Source organism: Schistocerca serialis, chromosome 8, assembly GCF_023864345.2.
Source record: "Schistocerca serialis cubense isolate TAMUIC-IGC-003099 chromosome 8, iqSchSeri2.2, whole genome shotgun sequence".
Classification (NCBI taxonomy): Eukaryota; Metazoa; Arthropoda; class Insecta; order Orthoptera; family Acrididae; genus Schistocerca; species Schistocerca serialis.
The window spans coordinates 364,943,151-364,965,736 of record NC_064645.1 but is presented as its reverse complement, the minus strand read 5'-3'; the positions used below and the strand labels follow the sequence as shown (position 1 = coordinate 364,965,736).

At 39.4% G+C, this 22,586-nt stretch overlaps 1 protein-coding gene across 3 annotated transcripts in view; it reads right to left on the bottom strand.

Annotated features, from left to right (window-relative positions):
• Positions 1-1,664: 1,664 nt before the first annotated feature.
• The window catches only part of LOC126416653 (uncharacterized), a 132,910-nt gene continuing 111,988 nt past the window's right edge, over positions 1,665-22,586 (bottom strand). For all 3 annotated transcript variants that reach the window (XM_050084451.1, XM_050084449.1, XM_050084450.1), the window contains exons 13-14: positions 14,224-14,328; positions 1,665-2,179 (exon numbers count right to left, since the gene is read on the bottom strand). In XM_050084451.1, coding sequence (XP_049940408.1) covers positions 2,041-2,179; positions 14,224-14,328 — 244 coding nt within the window. In that variant the 3' untranslated portion in view covers positions 1,665-2,040. The remainder of the gene's footprint in view (positions 2,180-14,223; positions 14,329-22,586) is intronic.

Sequence of the window (22,586 nt, the reverse complement as noted above, 5' to 3'; positions counted from 1 at the left end):
TAGAGGGAAAAGTTTGTTAAAGAATACGTGATATACTCTCACATACTGCAACAGTCATCAGCATAAAACACTACATGATTACTAGAAACAATCTTTCAAAATGTGGCTATTGTAATATTTTGTCTTGTGAATGTACAGGGTGTACATAAAGTCCGAGAACACTTTCAATTATTTATTGCACAAGAACCAAACATTGTACAGATATCATACATAAGTCATTTTGAAGAGAAACCCAGAAAGTTTTTTTTTTTTCATGTATACCGCCACAGCATAGTTTGGTAATTTGCTGACAGTTAGTGCTAGTCACAAGCATGGCGAGTTCAGGTGCGGAGCGAGCTTTCTGTGTGTTGGAGCTCGACAAAAACAAGTGTGCTACAGCTGTTCAGTGGATGTTTAGAGCCATGTACAGTAAGAAGCTGCCACAAACGAAGACCATTTACCACTGGCACAACAAATTCATTACAACGGGTCGCTTGTGCCTGGCAAAGAGAAGCGGACGTCCCAGTGTGAGTGAAAAGAATGTGGAGCCCGAACGAGAGCACTGTCACTGGATATTCTTACTTGGACATGTTGCAGCAATGGCTGATGCCTCAAATGCAGTCGGACTCTCCATTCATCTTCCAGCAGGATGGGGCTCCACCCCACTATCATCGTGAAGTGCGTGGGGACCTGAACACGGAGCTGCTGCATCGATGGATTGGCCGTGCTACAGAAGGGGACAGCTGTTTTATGAAATGGCCTCCCTGATCACCAGATTTCATTCCATGTGACTTTTTTATGTAGGGATACATTAAAGATCTGGTGTATATACCGCCTCTACCACGTGATGTAGCAGAGCTCCGGGAGAGAACATGGGAAGTGACTGCCACAGTCGACGATGCCATGCTGGGATGGGTATGGGAAGAATTTGTTTACTGTATTGACGTCTGCTGGGTCACTCATGGTTCGCATATTGAATGTTTGGAAAAAGAAAAACTTTCAGAGTTCCTCTTCAAAATGTAACATGTATGACATCTGTACAATGTTTAGTCCTTGTGCAACAAATAATTGGAAGGGTTCCTGGACTTTATGTACACCCTGTATATAATTTAGTGTACTGAGCCTTGTAATTAACCAGAGTATGATTTCTTTTATTGATTTGTTCTTACTAAATAGAATACATATTACTGACAAGGAACATAATGTACATGACTGGCAATTTTAAATGATCATCTTGTCTTTTGGGTATTTTTAGTTGTGTTTCTCCATTACATGATGCTGACAGTGTTTATATGAGAACAGTTGTTATAATTTAGGGTAAATATTAAATTTGTTTATAAGTACAGAAATCTCCAAACCAGTGTCGCCAATGTAGATAAGACGATTTTAGCTATTTCTAATTCAAAAATACATTGTCATATGAATCAGTAGTAGTATGCAGATATGTGTTTTGTGTGTGTGTGTGTGTGTGTGTGTGTGTGTGTGTGTGTGTGTGTGTGTGTGTGGTGTTTTCCCCATATCTGTTTCATGTGTTACAAATGTTTTTCAGCTTATTTATCATAGCTTATCTTAAAAAAAAAATAAGTGAATGAATGATAATTTAAGCATTACTGGGTATAATGTATCACAGCCTTAGTCTATCAATGCTATTAAGGTACAAGAAACTTTCTTCTGTACAGAAAACATAAAATACAAGAATTTATCTGAAAACACTTAATAATCAAATCACTTTACATTCATGATTCAATATAATATATTGATTTTGCACTGGTTGCTTTCTCATTATCCTTCATTGTGAAAACAGTTAAATAATCTGTAAAGAATGCTAATGACAGGAATGAAGAATATTAACAACTTATACACATAGGAACACAGAACATTGCAAAATTTTCAGGAAACAAATATATTTACAAAAAAAGGTTGAATATTTATTTACAATAAAAAAGTCTGATCTGTCCTCTCTATTCCTGCATGTACAGTAATACTGTACAGCCTTGTAAAATATTCAGTCAGAAACCAATTGTTCCTACGAAATATTTGCACTACAAATATTCAGTTTCCTCAAGTCCTGTATAAAACACTTTTGAGATATTTTGGGTTGTTTGATTTATAAAGTATTAGATTGTCAAGACATTTTTGAAGTTCCCAAACATCTCTCAAGTCTTCTTCAGATCCTTCTTCAAAGCTGAGGTAGGAAGTCCTGGGGAGGAAAAAAAATTAAATATCATAAAGTGACAGTAAAAAAGAGACCTGAAAATCTTAATTAGGTACATTTGCGTATTCACTGAAAATAAACTGAGCCAAGCCATAATGATCACTGCCCTCCATGTGAGAGCGTAGCAGAGACAAATGGGCAATGTTTGTAGCAATGGTACTAGCTGCAAATGGGGAAATCCAGTAAGACATAAGTGACTTTGACAGAAGGCAGATTGTTATAGCCTGGCACATGGAAACAAACATGTCACGACTGGTGAAGGTGGTAGACTGTTCATGTGCACTATCGTGAGCATCTATGTAAACAGGTTGAAGGATGGTGAAACCAAAATTAGGTGCAAGGTGTTGGATGTCCATAGCTGATGGCAGAATGTGGAGATTGGAGGCTTTTCCACTTTGTAAAGAAGCCAACCTGATGAAAGAGAGATAGCGCTGGAACAGGTACAAGTGTTTCAGAGCACACTGTTAAGTGCACATTGCCGAACATAGGTCTCTGCAACAGATGAATTGTGTGTTCTCATCTGGACTCAACAACATCAGTTATGATTGCAGTGGGCAGAGGTCATCAAGACTGGACCATGAATCAGTGGAATTGTGTTGCCTGGTCAGATGAATCACATTTCACTATGTTACACCTAGTCAATGTTCTTGTATGGATATGACATCCTCAGGTGAATGCCTGCTTGAAATGGGCACCATGTCATGAATGCAGACCAGTGGGGACAGTATTATGCAAATAGCATACATTTACCTGCACATTTCTGGGATCTAAGGCAGTAATTGAAAGCACTATGACACCTCTGGATAACACGAACATTATTGCAGACCACCTGAATCCCTTCATGCTTGATGCCTGTTCCGTCACCACTGGTACCGCTCAGCAGGATAATTGTCAGTTCCCAAAGCTAGAATCATGTGGCAGTTATTTGACGAGTGAGATAGTGAGCTTATATTGATGTCTCAGTCAACAAATTTGCCTGATATAAACCAGATGAAACCCATCTCTGATACCACTGGGCACCAGCTTTACACCCACAGACCAACATGTAATTAGTTTTATGTAGTTGTTGCACTTTAAACATCTCTGCATCCATATTCCTAGATATTTTAGGGCTGTGAATGTTCCTTGTGACTGTTCTGAAATCATATAATCATACAATAATGGGTCTTTCTGCATATTTATGCACAATATATTATATCTGTTTTTGCTGAGGGCCAACTGGCAATCACTGCATGAAGTTTGCATTTTATGTGAATTGCCTGATGTATGGTGCAACATATCTCTAGAAGCCTACCAATGACTTGATGAGCCCATGCTACATGGGACTGCTGCTGTATTACATGTCAACAGCATTTTAACAGAACAGTAAACCACACCAAGATACAGAATGTCTCTCTCGCAATGTCTTCCACTGGAGTAGGCTGTCCATCTCCAAAGTGTTTCCAAACTTACTAAATGAATTTGTAATGAAACTTGCAGCTCTTTTCAATTTCCTATATCAATCCTCTCTTGTAAAGATCCGAGAGCAACATTCAAGTATTTGTCAAATGAGAGTTTTGCAAGCTACCTCCTTTGTGGGGGGACTATACTTCCTCAGGATTCTTCCACTGAATCTCAGTCTGGCATCTGCCTTCCATGACATTATTTTTATGTAGTCATTCCAGTCTGAACTTCTCTTATGCATACTCCTAGATATTTTATGGATGTGACAGATCCCAGTGACTGTTCTGCAGTCGTATAACAATGGGTCATTACATCTGTTTATGCTGAGGGCCAACTGGCACTCCCTGCACGAAGTGTTGCTCCTTGGTCTTCCTGCATTTCAGTACAATTTTCTAGTAGTGCGAATTCTTATCCCTATTCAATAGCATCATTCACAAAAAGCTTCATGGTAGTTCCAACATTATCCAGTAGGTAATTTATATATGTTGTGAAAAGTAATGGTCCCATAACACTTCCCTGAAGTACACGCAAAATTACTTTTATGTCTCGAGATTTTTCTCCATTAAGAATAACGAGCTGTGTTCAGTATGCTAGAAACCCTTCAATCCAACCACACAGCTGGTCTGATATTCTGTATGTTCCTGTTTTGTTTATTAGGCAGCAATGTGGAACTGTATCGAACATCTTCCAGAAGTCAAGGAACACAGCAAAAACCTGGGCACCAGTACCTATTGCTTTCTGGGCCTCGAGGATGTACAGATTGAACAGGGTTTCACACGACTGTTTATTTTGGAACCCACATTTATTCCCATAGAGGAGATTTTTAGTCTACTGGAATTTCATAATTTGTGAGAATTAAATAGCTTCAGTTTCCTTTCATCTGTTGAGCTGTTTTCATTGTTTTTTCTATCCCATGCTCACGTATTTTGATATCTGTCATTTTGATACTCATGTGATGATTTAATTCCCCACTGAAACAGTTTCGATAGAAGGTGTTTAGTATTTCATGCTTCTCTCTTTCATCCCCTATTTCAGTGCCTTTATGGACACACAGTGTCTGGACAGTGGATTTAGTCTGTTTAGTCAGTTAACACGAGAGAAAAAATTCTTAGGATTTTCTGTGACGTTGGTAGATGGACTTTTACTGTTGAATTAGTTGAATGTTCCACACATGGCTCTCCTTATTCTAATTGTGGTTTTGTTCAGTTTTTGTTTGTCTATGATGCTTTGGCTGCTTATAAATTAGCAGTGAAGCTCTCTTTCCTTTCATAGTAGCTTTTTAACATGGATGTTGAATCATGGCAGGTATTTTCCAGCCCTCGTAACTTTGCTTGGCACATACCTGTCTAAGGTCTAATGTAAAATACTCTTGAACCTCATCCATTAGTCCTCAATATTTTCACATTCTGAAGATGGATTTTTCATGTTGACTGCTCAGGTAATCTGAAAGCTGTTTTTTGTCACTTTTGCTAAGTAGAAGCATTCAATAATGCACTGACGACCTTATGATCACTGATTCCATGTTCCATGCTAACTGAGATGAAATTTTAGGCCTGTTTGTGACCAGGAGTTCTACTTGTAGTATGTTGCCTCCATCACCAGCACTCGACCTATTTTTCAGTCTGAATTTAGGATTTCACTGCTATTAATATCTTGCTTCAACCAGCTTTCTACACCTAGTTCTGTGTGGGCACTGTTATCATTTATAAGTGAGATTAGTTCTGGGACCTCTCCATGGATGCTCCTGCAGTTAACTAATACTGTATTAACGTTTTCTTTCTCCAATATGTCATGACGAATCTCTTTAATAACCCTCCTCTACCCTGCCTTCCCCCATCAGTATGATCTCCACAACTGCCCCTGCTTATGGCAATCTAGGGGTTCAACAATGATCAGTGATGGAAGCTGATGGAAGTGGACCTATTGCCACCCCCTAAGCCACATCTTGCATCCCTCATATTCACCTGAGAGACTCCTCATAAATCAAACTTAGTAGCAGTGATCAATCTGCAGAGAAATGAGATATCTCAAGAGGTGCAGCCACCTCTATGCCATATCCTCCACTTGGCACTCACTCCCCCATTGGCAGACTGAAGTACCACAATGGGGGCATATGATGGGCTAGTGCTGATGTCTGTGCCTCTGGTCATGGAATTGGCTGACAGCAGAGTAAAGATCCTACAGGAACATTTAGTGGGGATGTCAGCATCTTTCTTTCCCTTACTCAGTGGGCCAGGCACAAGCCATGCCACTTTTGCCCCTACATACTGGTTAAATGGGGTAAAGTTTCTTGTGTCTTACAGATTAGGGTTTCCTGCTAAGCTGCAGTATCAATATGAAGTATGAGATATAGCAGTTATCAAGTATTAAGAGTTACTCACAGCTCTGCAGATGGTGCAAGCCAGGGGTACAAAAGGTGTGCCCTCTGGAATTAGTTCTGAACTTAAATGTCTGTGCACAGTCACAAACAGCCCCTTGCTTGTTATCTTTTGCAGTATTCAGACCAGGTCATTTGAGAGAGTATTTGACTATTGCCTGTAGCACAGATTCTCTCTTTAAGCATTTACTCTGGAGTGATTTTATACACTTATGATGTCCATGTTGTGTTTTAAACTCTGCTTCTAGCCAGTCGTTCACTACATCAACTTAGTTATTACTGACTACTCAGAACTGTCATTTGTTTAATGGTCATCATGTGATGACTGATATTAAGCTCTCACTACATACACCAAATAGGATAGTAAACCATCTGCAATGAAATCTTTTGCTTCATAAATGCCCACTTTGTACATACATATAATAAAACGGGACTTAATTCCTTCTCTTAAGCATCACAATATTGTAACTCTCAAAAAAGGAAATGTTCTACACATTTTGTTCCCCAGATGATTTTTGCTTTATGCTGATTTCAGCTGCTCATACTCTTCATTTCACTTTCTTTCTGTTCTACTTTTCTCCATGACAAATGCTATTTGGAAAGGATAAAAATCCTAAATGGAGGAACAATGTTGAAGATGTGACTAATTTATGTAATTGGTGCACAGACAGGAACAGGCCTATATCTTAGCATTGGTCATAGAAAATATTATCTGTCAAGTTTTGAATGGTACAGAAGAGGTGCATAACAAACCCCTGGTAAGAAATTTTACATGCACTTATCTCTTACAAAGTATGCTACAGAAACTTCAGTAACATTGCATAAATGATAATGAAATAACTGCTCCAGTCCCACAGTTAGTTCAATAACATGGCTGATTTCAGCTAAGATACAATCTTCCTCAGGTGTTCATTCTGACAAATTGTATGTTTAACTATGAGCACAAGTAATAGGCTTCACAAGAACTGTGTATGTATGAATGTGAAACATAGCACTGTAATCACTACTAAATTTCAATCCTATAATCTTCTGTCATATACACATTGTATAGGCTGAATCATGTGCTCATGCATACACTATAGTATGTTGGAGTAAGTAACTGAAGATAATGATGTACAAATTGAAAAACAAATTGTATTAAAAACAAACTATGCAAAGCAGCTATTACTTCATTACATACAATTGTGCAGCTGCATAACATTCTCTAGGACAGGTAAAGCATGGACAAAACCAATTTATATTGGAAGCTCTTTTGGATCTTGTCAAAAATCTTCTTACAAACTGTCTGACATAGCATATGTAATTGCTGTGAGATGAGTATCCTACATAAATCATCCCTTAGAGATTATGTAAGATGTAACAAAGTCCTCCAGAGTTTTAAGTAATAGGGAGTATTGTGAATAATAGCACATCTTTCACAGTCTCAATTGGCACTCATGGATGAATGGTAAGATAGGACCAGGCAACTGACTTCTTTCAGTAAGAAGGGTTACATTTGGAGGCAAAGTAATATAAACATAACTTGTAAAACTACTCAACGAATACTTGTGGGTAAAGACAATTTCACAAAACTGCAACAGTGCTGTAACTGTTCAATTTTAAAAGAAAGGAAACAGGAAAAATTTTAATAAACTACACAAGAGTTCCTCTCCACAATGAGAATAGTAGTCATTGAAATTATCGCCACCCACACAGAAGAAGACAGTGGTTCTTAACCAAGTAAAGGAACAAGTTAGCTTTAGTGTTGAATATATTTGCAAGTGATGAATGAAATTATAGAATTTAGTGATGAGTATGAATTACCATTTCACCCCAGTTTTGAAGGTTTTGACAAAGTTTTTGAATGAATTTTGACTAAGTCTAGGCTAACTTTCTTTGAGAAACAAGGCACTCATTTCATGTTCAAATGAAGATGACAAACAAACACAGTTAACGTAACATTTTAATGTAGCAATTGAAGCTCCAAAATACATTTAACTCAAGCAGGAAAATAAAACATTGAAATATTGTGTCTCAAGATTTTGTGTTATTAGTCAAAATATCCCTAACCTAAAAGCTACAACCAGCAACACTCCTTGGCAAAATGAGAAAATGTGTATTAAAAATGGGGAAGGCTGGATCATGGTAGTGTTGAAAGATGATTATGAAGACAACCTGCCTACAATTGCATGTAATTTCTTACACTATTCTTGTCATGAACCATGGGCCTTGCCATTGATGGGGATGGGCTGCATGCCTCAGTGATACAGATACATGTACTATAGGTGCAACCATGATGAAGGGCTACCTGTTGAGAAGCCAGACAACTGTATTGTTCCTGAAGAGGAGCAACAGCCTTTTCAGTAGTTGCAGTGTTAACAGTCTGGATGATTGACTGAGCTGGCCTTGTATCATCAACCGAAACAGGCTTGCTCTGCTGATAGTGCAAATGGCTTAAAGCAAGGCGCACCACAGCTGTAATTTTTCCCAAGGGCCTGCAGGTCTGCTGCATGGTTGAATGATGACAACTTCCTCTTGCGTAAAACATCCTGGTGTTAAACCGTACCCCATTTGAATTTCTGGGTGGGAACTACTCAGGAGCATTTCATCATCAGGAGAAACAAAACTGGTGCTCTACAGATTGGAGTATGGAATGTTAGATCCATTACTTGAGCAGGTAGGTTAGAAAATTTAGAAAGGGGATGGATAGGTTGTAGCTAGATATAGTGGGAATTATAGAAGTTCGGTGGCAGGAGGAACAGGACTTCTGGTCAGGAGAATACAGGGTTATAAATACAAAATCAAATAGGGGTAATGCAGGAGTGCATTTAATAATGAATAAGAAAATTGGAATGTGAGTAAAATGCTATGGACAGCATAATGAATACATCATTGTAGCCAAGATAGACACAGCCATCACAGTAATACAAGTTTATATGCCAACAAGCTCCACAGATGATGAAGAGACTGAAGAACTGTGTGATTCTATAAAACAAATTATCCAGATAGTTACAGGAGACAAAAAATTATATTGTGATGGGGGACTGAAATTCAATAGCTGGAATAGAAAGAGAAGGAAACACAGTAGGTGAATATGGACTGAGGGAAGGAAATGAAAGTGGATGCTGCCCGGTAGAACTTTGCACAGAGCACAATTTAATCATCACTAATATGTGGTTTAAAAATAATAAAAGAAGGCTGTATATGTGGAAGGGGTCTGGAGGCACCAGAAGGCTTCAGACTGATTATATAATGGTAAGGCAGGGATTTTAGAACCATATTTTAAATTGTAAGGCATTTCCAGGGGCAGATGTGGAATCTGACCACAATTTATAGGTTATAAGCTGTAGTTTAAAACTTAAGAAATTGCAAAAAGGTAGGAAATTCAGGAGATGGGACCTGGATAAGTTGAAAGAACAAGAGGTCGTTGAGAATTTCAGAGGGAGCAATAAGCAGCAGCTGACTAGAATGGGGAAAGGAATACAGTAGAGAAGACAATGGATAACTTTAAGAGATGAAATAATGAAGACAGCAGAGGACAAAATGGGTAAAAAGGCCTAGCAGAAATCCTAGGATAACATGGAAAATATTGTATTTAACTGAAAATGAAGAAAATATAAAAATTCAGCAAATGAAGCAGGTGAAAGGGAATACAAACACACAAAAATCTTTTTTTCAAAGCTGACTATTAACAGCCACGAAGTAATGTATAAAATACATGTTTGACCATCAGCTCTCTGTTATTTAAAACCCAAGTATCAACTGGTTTCAGTCACAGACCATCTTCACAAATTAGTGTTAAAACAGGTTATCCCCAACATCACAACTGTCATTACTTAAATAATGGCCACACCTCATGTGCAGAGCAAGTACTCTCCACCCAACAGTTTCCACTTTTTCTGTCATATCACCCGCCCCCCCCCCCCCCCCACCCACCTGTTTATGTCTCCACATCACCTCCATTATGTGACACTCTCCACCGGTTTTGGCACCTGTGCATCACATACCTAGCCCATTAGCCCATACACCTCCCACACCTTTCACCGCATTCCTACCCAATATACTAGCTGCCTCTCTCAGGGGCCACTACCTACCCATCCCCAACCCACCTTCCTGCCTCCTCCTCCTCTCTCTCTCTCTCTCTCTCTCTCTCTCTCTGTCTCTCCCCCCCCCCCCCCCCCAATCCGCTCACCCAGTTAACCAGACAAACTGAAATCATGGCATTGAGCATCCTGCTAACACTGTGTCAGTGTGTGTGTGTGTGTGTTGTGTGTGTGTGTGTGTGTGTGTGTGTGTGTGTGCAGTACACTTGCTGGAGAAAGGATTGATTCTGAAAGCTATCAAGTTTTCTTTCTCTTTTGTGTGTGCCTGTTGATGACTCAATGCATCTGCTATTCAGTGAGTGGTCTCCTCTACTCTGAAATTATTTACATTCTATCAGTATTTTCCTAATATATTTATGAATGAAACTTCCTGGCAGATTAAAACTGTGTGCTGGACCGAGACTCGAACTCAGGACCTTTGCCTTTCGTGGGCAAGTGCTCTACCAACTGAGCTACCCAAGCATGACTCACGCCCGTCCTCACAGCTTTACTTCTGCCAGTACCTCGTCTCCTACCTTTCAAACAGAAGCTCTCCTGCAAACCTTGCAGAACTAGCACTCCTGAAAGAAAGGATATCGTGGAGACATGGCTTAGCCACAGCCTGGTGGATGTTTCCAGAATGAGATTTTCACTCTGCAGCGGAGTGTGCACTGATATGAAACTTCCTGGCAGATTAAAACTGTGTGCCGGACCGAGACTCGAACTCGGGACCTTTGCCTTTTGCGGGCAAGTGCTCTACCTACTGAGCTACCCAAGCACGGCTCATGCCCTGTCCTCACAGCTTTACTTCTGCCTGTACTTCGTCTCCTACCTTCCAAACTTTACAGAAGCTCTCCTGCGAACCTGCAGAACTAGCACTCCTGAAAGAAAGGATATTGCGGAGACATGGCTTAGCCATAGCCTGGGGGATGTTTCCAGAATGAGATTTTCACTCTGCAGCGGAGTGTGCACTGATATGAAACTTCCTGGCAGATTAAAACTGTGTGCCGGACTGAGACTCAAACTCGGGACCTTTGCCTTCGCAGGCAAGTGCTCTACCAACTGAGTTTTTAATCTGCCAGGAAGTTTCATATCAGCGCACACTCTGCTGCAGAGTGACAATCTCTTTCTGGATATTTATGAATGATTAAAATTTGTTACCTTGATAATGGAGCAAAGCCTAAAGAAATATCAAGACATGTTCATAAGATTTGTCAACCCAGAAAAAAGCATTCGACTACTAGTATCAAAAATCAAGACTTAATTTGAGGAATATTCCTTTCCCCTTCTGTGCTTCTTTCCTCCCCACCTTCCCCCTCCTGATGCTGCACTATTCCTACACACTCTCACTGGCAGGACTACACCATCTTACCCTACCTCCACTCTGCTATCCCTCTCCCTCCACACCTCTTGTACCCCCCCCCCCCCCCCAGGCCACGCCCTCGAACATACCTCAGCCAACCTCACTGCTCAGAGCAGTAGGGCTTTAGCAGCTGGAGAAGACAGTGGTCACGTGTGTGTGTGTGTGTGTGTGTGTGTGTGTGTGTGTCAATTGTGCTTGTCTTTTTCCCTGTCTGTCTAACAGCTTAGCCTACTCAAAAATACTTGTTACTGCTGCTCATCATCTCCTCTGTATGTTGAGTATCATTCTATCCTATATAATATTGTTATTCCTTGATCATGGATTTTCGTTGTTTGATTTTGTCTAGTTTATACTCTTCCATCATACAAACCAGTTCAGTTTCCCTTTCTTCCTTTTCTTTATTGCATTACATTATTCAGTGTTCATCCTTTTGTTCCTCTACTTTCTTATGTTTATTTCTCACCTGCCAAACCAAACATGCTTTCCTCTCACTTAACAAGCACTCAGTGATTCAGTAACTTCTGAGTCTGCCTGTAGCAATGGTCTCAACACTTTCAAAACATGGCAACATGCCTATGTTGACCATACGTGCAGCTATGTGTTTGCCACTTCTCACATATATTCATCAAATTTGCACCTAGCAGACACACATAATACCTACCAACCACCAACATACCTCTATCTTGACAGCTGCTACCCATTTCCCACCATAAAATCCCTTCCATACAGCCTTGCCACTTGTGATCATTGCATATAGAGTTACAAGAAGTTACTTTTCAGATATGATGAAGCACCCACTGTGACCTTAAAAAGACTGAAATTAGCCTCCCAATCTTGTTCAGAAACAGCTCTCTAACACCTGGTCTCCCAACATGCCCACTGACTTACCTGAAAGAAGTCTCTCCTCATGATTCAGTAACATCCAGGACTGGAACAACTGAATAACACTCTCTGCCAGGGTTCTGACTACTTCTCGTTGTCTACTGAAATGAGAAATATTCTCCCCACTATGCTCCTCATCCCTCCCACAATGGTACTCCATTGTCCACATGATCTATGCAATATCCTGATCCATCCCCATTCCACCCTTGCTTCTAAATCGTTGCACCCTGGTTCACACCGCGCTTGATAGCCTAGGCCATCTGGATTCTTACCATCAATATCACTTTTTTCTTAAATGAACAGGTGGAAACCTTCTATACAGCACCACCTTTGTTTATGTAATGACCCCACCACACAACCTGAGCTTAGCCTTTGATAGTTCCTGTCCCCCGTATCTATCCGTTTTCTTGTTACACACACTTTCTGTGCTCCCCAGCACACACCTGCATAGCTCTTCTCGCTCATCTGCTTCTCTCTTCTCCCACCACTGCTATCACAGCCTCTTGATGCTTCATGTATTAGCCCACCACCCTCTCCCCACGATGTTCCTGTGCACAGCTAGCATTACTGCAACTTCTCACCACCTCTATCCTGTTATCCTCCTCCCCACACCTACAACCACTACCTACCTCAGCTGAGACCACTGCTCACCACTGTTGGGTCTTAGCACTCAGAGACAACGGTCATGTGTGTGTGAATTGTTTGTGTATGTGTTTTTCTATATATTGAGAAGGACTCTCTCCTATGCTTAGTCCATTTTTAAATGTGTCTATCTGTCACTCAGTGCCTCCTCTATGTTATGAGTATCAGTCTAACATTTCTGATATTTTTGTTAAAGGTGTACTAATATACAGAGTGAATCAAGTAATACATAACACATCTTTTATTTCATGAACAATTACAGATATCGTAATGAGGTTTTCAACAAATGAAAGTATGGTAAGGTGTATGCACTTTGGTATGTGATAAAGAGTCTTAACTCTTATATCGAATGAGATACTGAAGCAAGTTTCTTTTAAATTTTTTTTCTATGGAACTGTTTACTTTCCGTAACTGCTGTCAGTAGGTCTTGGAAAGACAATTACAGTTATATAGAACTTGTTAATATTGACACAGAAACCTTTCACAAAAGAATTTAAGAAATGCAGGCAGAGTCAATTATTGCAGTGTAATCACCATTAGCAAAGCTCTAATGCCAGGCTCCATTGTTATATGGAGCAAGACAGATCTACACTACTCAGATAAAACCTCATTTCCTGTATGACATAAATACAGGGTCAGCTATGATTTTTGTGTATGGAACTATATTGTATGCTAGCTTCTGGGGCATCATATGGGTCTCAGAGAAACCATTTTAAATATTTGTGCAGTTCCAGGTTTTAGTGGAAACAACTATGGTTATGTCAAGCAGTTGTCCATTTAAACCCTCCCCATTGCTGTTTACTCATCAAAGCTGAAATGGAAATGTTTGCCATTCACACTTCATAAAGACAAACAGCCCTGTTTATGGTGAAAGAAACTACTGAATGAGGTTTCTTAATTTTGAAAAGAAAAAAAAAAGCCTGACCTGTCTGCCTGAATGCTTCTTAAAGGTAAAAAACCTGCTGTCAGACAAATGTCTTTTCAAGCACTTTCAGATGCCATTAATTATGTATATCTTTCCATTTTAAAAAAAATCATGCTTGTATCAATATTTTGATCAATATAAGAGTTAAGACTCATTATCACTTACCAAAGTATGTGCCTCTTTACTTACTATTGTTTCCCCAAATACCTCATTTCAATGTCTGCAACCATTTACAAAATAAAAGGGGTGTTATGCCTTATGTGATTCACCCTGTTTATTGTCCACTCCAAGAAACAGAAAGTTTTGAAGAATGAGTATGTAGTAAAAATTTCATACTCTTTGAGGCTGCTGAGGAGTTGATGGAAGTGATCAGGCAATATATATCTTCGTAGTGGAGCAATATGCCTTAGTGTCTGCCCATCTTCTGAGAAACCACTGAACCTGTAGACAGAAAAAAGAAGTCATACAAGTTTAAATGAGCGTCAGTTTGCTTATTCCATACATTAAATAAATCTGTTAAATATCTGAGATGTGTGGAGAGCAATGGTTATGTTGTTATTCTATAATTTTTCATTGTGTAGCCTGATAAAATACACAAATTGAGAGGAACTGACAACCTTTAAATTTGTGTTTTATAATGTAAACCAAATTTAATAAATTTTTTTTTAATTACTGGTGTGGTGGGCCTCGCGCTTTTTGTTGTTAGGGTGAAATTTTACTTTTTTCACCATCCAATTTTCCAATTCATGTTGATCTTCTGATGACTTTATTAGATGATAAATGACAGCATCAACTGCAAACAATCCAAAAGGTCTGCACAGTCTGTCTCCTAAATTGTTCATATACATTAAGGATTCTATGGGGAATCCAGATAGCTTCCTGTCAATGGCCGTGTACTGTAACGAAACTTCCTGGCAGATTAAAACTGTGTGTCGGACCGAGACTCAAACTCGGGACCTTTGCCTCTGCAAGGTTCACAGAAGAACTTCTGTGAAGTTTGGAAGGTAGGAGACAAGGTACTGGCAGAATTGAAGCTGTGAGAACAGGCCCTGAGCCGTGCTTTGGTAGCTCAGATGATAGAACACTTGCCCACGAAAGGCAAAGTTCCCGAGTTCGAGTCTCGGTCCAGCGCACAGTTTTAATCTGCCAGGAAGTTTCATATAAGCGCACACTCCGCTGCAGAGTGAAAATCTCATTCTCGTGTACTGTAACCTTTCTGACAGGAAACCAAGAATCCAGTTGCACAGGTAATACCTGCCTTAAGGAATCGAAAGTTGTGACACATCAGCCAAGACAGCCTGATTTACATTATGCTTTGCTGTGGAGGCTGTCAATCTAACACTGCATGAATTGGTGGAGGATAACAAGCACACTGGCATACCTGAAAGTGCTTAACATTAAAGCCTACATGAAAATTATAGAAATGTGTTGAAACATGGTAGACAAACATGCTGCATAGGCACACTGTGGGTAAACTTAAAGTTAGTGAAGGCAACATATATACAATCATAAAAATACAGTAGAAATAAATCTCCTACAAGAGACACATTCTAAAATGGGACTATATATATATCTTTTGAAAATGTAGTGTATATGACTGATGTGAAGGAGACACCAAAATACATGGAAACTGATTATGGAAGAATAGAAAAGGCTACAAAATTTAAATATATATGTCAAATAATACAAACAATACTCTGGCTAAGATGCAAACTTAGTGAGAGCAAGGAAGCTGAAATGGGTTTTCAATTAACAAAAGCTTGTATAACAAGAAATCTTTATCCACAAATGCAAAACTATACCAAATAATACTGTCATTAGACCAGAATGCCTTTATGCTTCAAAATTCCTTTAATTAAATACAGCCAAACAATTAGGTGAAACAGAAAACAAAGAAAGGAAAATAGTCAGGAAAATTAATGCCAGAACATGAGAATTGAAAATGGAAATTAAGAAGTAATAAATAAGTTTATGAATGAATAGAACAAATATTAGACAGAGGAGAAGAGCTGTATTGTATGAGCATCTAAAAAGGCTAGACAAGAAAAGAATACCAAAAAGAATTTTTAACTTTTTTGACAGAAACCTAAAAACATCAGTTTAACACATTTTCGTTGTATTGATGTTACTGAACAATGTCATAAATAAATACTTGGTTACTATATACAGTCAGTTAAGTTCCATATTTCCATCAATTAATCTACAATACTTTAAACAGCCATATTGTAATTAGAAAATTCTCTCCACACAGAGAATCCAAATTCTAAGACAAGATCGTATTCGTCGAAGATAGTGAAAGTGTAGTAACATTAGATTCAAGTAAAGAAGTTGAAGAATAAGAATAAGAACAAGAACAAGAGTAAGAAAAAGAAGTGGTTAAAGTATTATAAGTAAACTAATGAAAATACAGAAATTAACTGACCTTATGTAGTATTTGAATATTAATTTATGATATTATTCAGTAACATCAATGCAAAACAAATCCGTGAAAGTAAGTGCATTCTGGAATGAGGCTTCAACTCTTCAGTACAGTGTTCATTCATAAGGTTTTTCAAATGATTATTTTATTCTATATATTTTTACCATACTTCCACCCAGAGGTGCTTCATCTGTTCAGCACACACTACCGGGACCATGTTGTCAGGGATTTCACATATGCATTGCCCATTTTTGAGGAGAAAGCTAATGGTAACCTTTTTGTGATCCTGTTTATGTTCTTTCACCTGTTACATTTACCCTGAGCGGGCCCATACAGTATGCTGGTCTACCGTGTTTTGACACTTTTCTTCTAATTTTTCATTCATGCTTTATGTTTAACCTGTTCAGATATGCCAGTGTGCTCATTGTCCCCAGCCAAATGATTTCTGGCTTTCACAGCTGAGCGCAATGTAGATCACACTTTCCTAACTGGTGTGTCACAAAGTTTAACTGCAGAGACATGCAAACATTGTAATTCTTGTAAGCATTTACGAGACCATTCTGTACATTATAAACACTGTGCTAGAGTATTAGCAATATGATTACAATGCAACCAATTAACCATTTAAAATAATCTTCCAGGCACTGGATGATGATGATGATGATGATGATGATGGTGGTGGTGGTGGTGGAGGTGGTGACGAGGGTTGATGACAGTGACAATAATCACCACCAACACTTCTTTCTTCTACAGTTCTGCATTGTTAAAATTGGCTAGATCTTTTTCTTTAAAGATGTTGGATGCAATCTGTAGTAACATTAGATTCACCATAAAATCCTACTAAACCAGCTGTTTCTGTGCTGCAACTGGTGAACCACTGCTCAACATCCAGCCACAACTTCTCATTATCATGTTCGCACAATCCATAGTATGCATTTGGAATACCCACAGAAACTGAATACATCATCTACAGCATCACTTATCCATCTATGAAATTGAGCCACATGTTTTAGGCAGGTATTGGAACAAGGGAAATACCTCAGTGGTAGAAGGCTCCTGATTTGCTTTGACTCCCTTAATCTCTTAGAGACAATTCAGCATGTGTACTCAGGGTATAAATCAATCCTAATGGTATAGGCACTGTTTGTATAGCAACATAGTCTTTTATAGCCGAGTCCACTTCAGTGAAATTCTTTGGGGTGTGTGTCCATATTAGACTATGATAAAACAACCAATGTTTCATTTACTGTTGTCAGTATATTTCATCAATGCGATTGTGATTGTCATTTCTGCTTCACATATGCTACTGGGTCCTGCTGCTTCAGTGAGCATTACTGGAAGCACTGGCATACTGCCTTAACTGGATGACAGGCTCAAGACTGAGGGATATCAGATGTTTATTGCTAGAAATATTTCACATCAATTTTCACCAGTTACTGTCAGCAACCAGTGCTATTGCTAAGAAAATTTTATGTTTATTTTTATTGGTTGTCATCAGTGCCATCATGATCTAATGATACCTCCAACCTCCAGTATTTTGTTTAAAAGATACAGTGGGACTGCTCCACATGCATTCAGCCTACTGGCTTGCAGTAACTGGCAATCACGACAGAAAACACCTGAAGCTCTCCCCATAGTTCATAGCAACTGGCTGCATTGCTACTCTGACAGCCTTAATGAATTTTCACTTGTGGCAAATGGCCATCTGACTGAAATACTTTATCTCATGGCTCAGTTGATTTAGTTTGCTGATTACACAGTATATATAATGCTTGTGCTCCATAATATGGGTATTGTTTACTGCCTGTATACCCCTCCCTATACCTATTCATCCTGACTGATAACAAGTTGGTAGTCATGCCAATGCAAAAGGCCAAACAGTGTTTACGTAACAGCTGGTATATGACCTGTCATTTCATAGGTAGCTCTGCCTTTGATAGTATAGGTTTGGCCAGTTACAAGGTTGGAATAGGTGGTGGTAGGAAGTGCATAGGGCACGTTCTACAGTGGCGATGGTCATAGGGGTAAGAGCCATAGGGAGATGGGTGTAGAAGGAGATAGGGTCTGACAAGGATATTGTGGAGATTGGGAGGGCAGTGAAAAGCTATTCTAGGAGTGGTGGGCAATATCTTAGACAGAAAGGATCTCATTTCATGGCATGATTTTAGGAAGTTACGGTTGTCAAAGTAGCTGATTAATACATTCAAGACAAGGATAATACTGTGTGACAAGGGGTGTGCTCTGAAGTTGTTTTTTGGAGGTATCAGCAGTACCAGGATTGGATGTAATGGCCTGGGAAATCTGCTTTTGAACTAGGCTGTTGGGATAATGATGTCCAGTGAAGGCTGAAGTGATAGTGATGGTGTACTGCTATAAAGAGTCTGCATCTGAACAAATATGTTTGCCTCGAATCCCAAGCCTGTATGGGAGGGAACATTTGACATGGAAAGAATGGCAACTGTCAAAATGTAAGTACAGTTTTTTGTTAGTAGGTTTGATGTGGATGGAAGTGTGTAGCTGACCTTTGGTGATGATGAGATGAAAATCAAGGAAAGTGGCATGGTATTTGGAACAGGCCTGTGTGAAATTTAATTAGGAGAAGGTATTTAGACATTTTTTAAATTTTTAAGATCAGCCTCACCATGAGTCCATACAGCAAAGATGTCATCAATGTATCCAAACTAAACCATGGGCTGAAGACTTATGAATTCCAGGAAAGCCCCCTCCAAGCAACCCATGAAAAGATTGCCATAGGAAGAAGCCATCCTGGTTCCTATGGCCATACCCCTGATCTGTTTGTATGTCAGTCCCTCAAAGGTGAAGTAATTGCTGGTAAGTATGAAGTTGATTAAAGTGAGCAAGAAGGATATCATGGGTTTGGAATCAGGTGGGCATTGACTAAGAAAATGTTCAGAAGCAGATAGACCATGTATGTAAATGATGATTCCATCATTATCCTTCCACAGACGAAGAATCTACCACAGTGGTACTTGATCAACAGGATTATGTTAGTGAAGGTCTATGTACAGCATCTGCCATCAAGAGCCCATTTCTGGGATTCAAACTAACCTCCAGTCCCTCCTAAAAACCTCAGGCCCCTCACAAGAACTTACACCTCAATCCATAGAACTTCATACCTCACCCAAACCAACCACCTCCAACTTTTACGTTCTTCCTAAAGTCCACTAAGCCAATCATCCTGGCTGTCCCAGAGTTTCTAGCTGCAAAGCACCCACCAAATGGATATCTGCCTTAGTTGATCAACACGTGCAACCCATAGTACAAAGACACCCCCCCCCCCCCATATTAAAGATACCAACCAATTCCTAGATCATCTGAAATCTGTGACCATCCTGCTCCCACCACACATGTCCGCAGCTCATGGTCTGGTGGCTAGCGTCCCAGGTTCGTTTCCCGGCCGGGTTGGGGATTTTCTCTGCCCAGGGAATGAGTGTTTGTGTTGTCCTTATTATTTCATCATCATCCTCTTCATCTTTTGTGACAGTGTCTAGATTCAATTGCAAAAAAAAAAAAAAAAGAAAAGAAAAGAAAATGGGTTGTGTAAGAATTTGGACTTTGTACAGGCACTGATGATCGTGCAGTTGAGCACCCCACAAACCAAACATTATCATCACCCACCACATACCTTGCTTGTCACGATTGATGCCATCTCCCTCTATACCAACACCCCCACTTACATGGTCTGTCTGCTGCTGAACATTTCCTCAGTCAATGCGCACCTGATTCCAAACCCATGACATCTTTCCTGGCCAACTCAATCAACTGTATACTTACCAACAATTACTTCACTTTCAAAGTGCAGACATACAAAAAGATCAGGGGTACAGCCACGGGAACCAGGATGGCTCCTTCCAGTACCAATCTTTTCATGGGTTGCTTGGACAGGGCTCTCGTGAGATCCGTAAGCCTTCAGCCCCTGGTTTGGTTTAGGTACAATGGCAACATCTTTGCTGTAGGGACTCACACTGAGGCTGATCTGTAAAAATTTCTCGAATTTCTAAATAACTTCTCCTAATTGAATTTCTCATGGTCCTGTTCAAATACCATGCCACTTTCCATGATGTTCATCTCATCATCGCCAAATTCAACTACACACTTCCATCTGCATCAAACCTACTAACAAAAAACTGTACTTTTCCATGTCATAAGTTCCCTCCCATACAGGCTTGGCATTCAAGGCAAACGTATTTGTTCAGATGCAGACTCTTTATAGCAATACACCATCAGTCTCACTCCAGTCTTCACTGGACGTAATTATTCCAACAGCTTAGTTCAAAAGCAGATTTCCCAGGCCATTACATTCAATCCTGGTACTGCTGATCCCTCCACAAAACAACTTCAGAGCTTACTCCTTGTCACACAGTATTATCCTTTTCTTGAATGTATTAATCAGCCACTTTGACAAGGCAATGACTTTCTAAAATGATGCCATGAATTGAGATCCATTCTGTCTGAGATATTGTCCACCACACCTAGAATAGCTTTTCATCACCCTCCCAATCTCCACGATATCCTTGTCAGACCCTACCTCCTTCTGCACCCATCTTCCTGTGGCCCCTACTCCTGTGACCATCACCACTCCAAAACTTGCCCTATGCACTTCCTACCACCATCTATTCCAGCCTTGTAACTGGCAAAACCCATACTATCGAAGGCAGAGCCACATTTGAAATGTCAGGTAATATACCATCTGTTATGTAAACGCTGTTTAGCCTTTTACATTAGCTTTACTACCACCCCATCATCAATCAGGATGAATGGATACAGGCAGAGGCAGTATACAGGCAACACACAATATCCTGTTGCAAAACATGCTGCACAACATGACCTTGTTGCCTGTTTCACCACACGCACCATCTGGATTCTTCCCCCAGACACCAGTTTCTCAGAACTCTGCAGGTGGGAACTTTAGGAGTAAAGGAGAACATTAACCAAATAGCAGAACTGTTGAGTAATTGACAGGCTCACACGAAAGAGAAGGGAAACCTGCTAGCTTTCAGATTAAATCCTTTCTTGAGCTGGAGTACACACACACACACACACACACACACACACACACACACACACACAAATTAGGCCCAACTTGATGCAGCAATTATGGGGTAATATTCACATGCTTTTTAAATTCTATACTCTTCACAGGGAGTTATAAAAAGGTTTGGCTGTATGTTCAGGACACTGAAGAAGATACTGTACAATTGACTAACAGAACAAATGCTTCAAAGGCTATCATCCAGCAATGAACTGACAATATTATATATTAACAGATCACCAGAAAAACAGGTGTAACTAACATAGTTGCCCATATATACCTTATTTTTTAATCAGACCCCATTCACACTATAGCACTGGGAAAATTAGTTGCCTGGGACAAAGTAGCCATGTGTGTGCACATGCCCACACATGTGCAAGCATATTTTCTTTATTATTTAGCTCTAAAGAGCCCATTGGCGAAAATCTCAGCAATGTGTTGAGTCTCGTTTATGTGACTATTGATCGCTCAATGGCTCAAGAATACAGTGAGTGGTTGACTTTACTGTTTAATTATTTATTTTTTTAATCTAAAAAAAGATGTGTAAGACCTATAGATAAAAAAATGATAATAATCATTATCTGTATCCTATGAAATTAATGGCAAAATACGTTTTGTTTGTGAGTTTGTTGTACCTTTATTTGGGATTTTTCTGTATTAATTTTTGGATTCTTACAGAAATGTTATTATACAACTATGAAGTGCACTTTCAGTTACTTTTAATTTATTTTGGGTGTGCAAAGAAGTACAAAGTAAAAATTGGTAACTTTAACTTTCTATTATTATTAATGTTCAAAACTGTGTAAATGATTTGCAGTTCTACAGTTAATCTAGATGCAAAACTCATGCTTAGTTATGCTCCCAGGCTTTGCGGTCTGAGTCAGTTCCTTAAAATTGTTCTGGGTTGTAGACCATATCATATTGTAAAATGATAAACCAACATTTTGGTCATTATTTCTAGTGGTCTTTCTCAAGGCATGTAAATGCAACATGCAATAATGTCCAAAAAATTGTTTTTATCATTTTACAATGTGACCTTATCTAGAACCCAGAAGAATTTTTATGGAAACTCATACTGAAGCGTTTACAGTGAATTCAGTCGCCATAGCAATTCTGGTTGTATGCAGCAATCCTTGTGAATAACTTACAAATAAAGTTCCAAATGCAAGAGCAGAGGGAACTGCTGGGAATTTGATTGCATACTTGAAAAGTTTCTATTTATGTGTG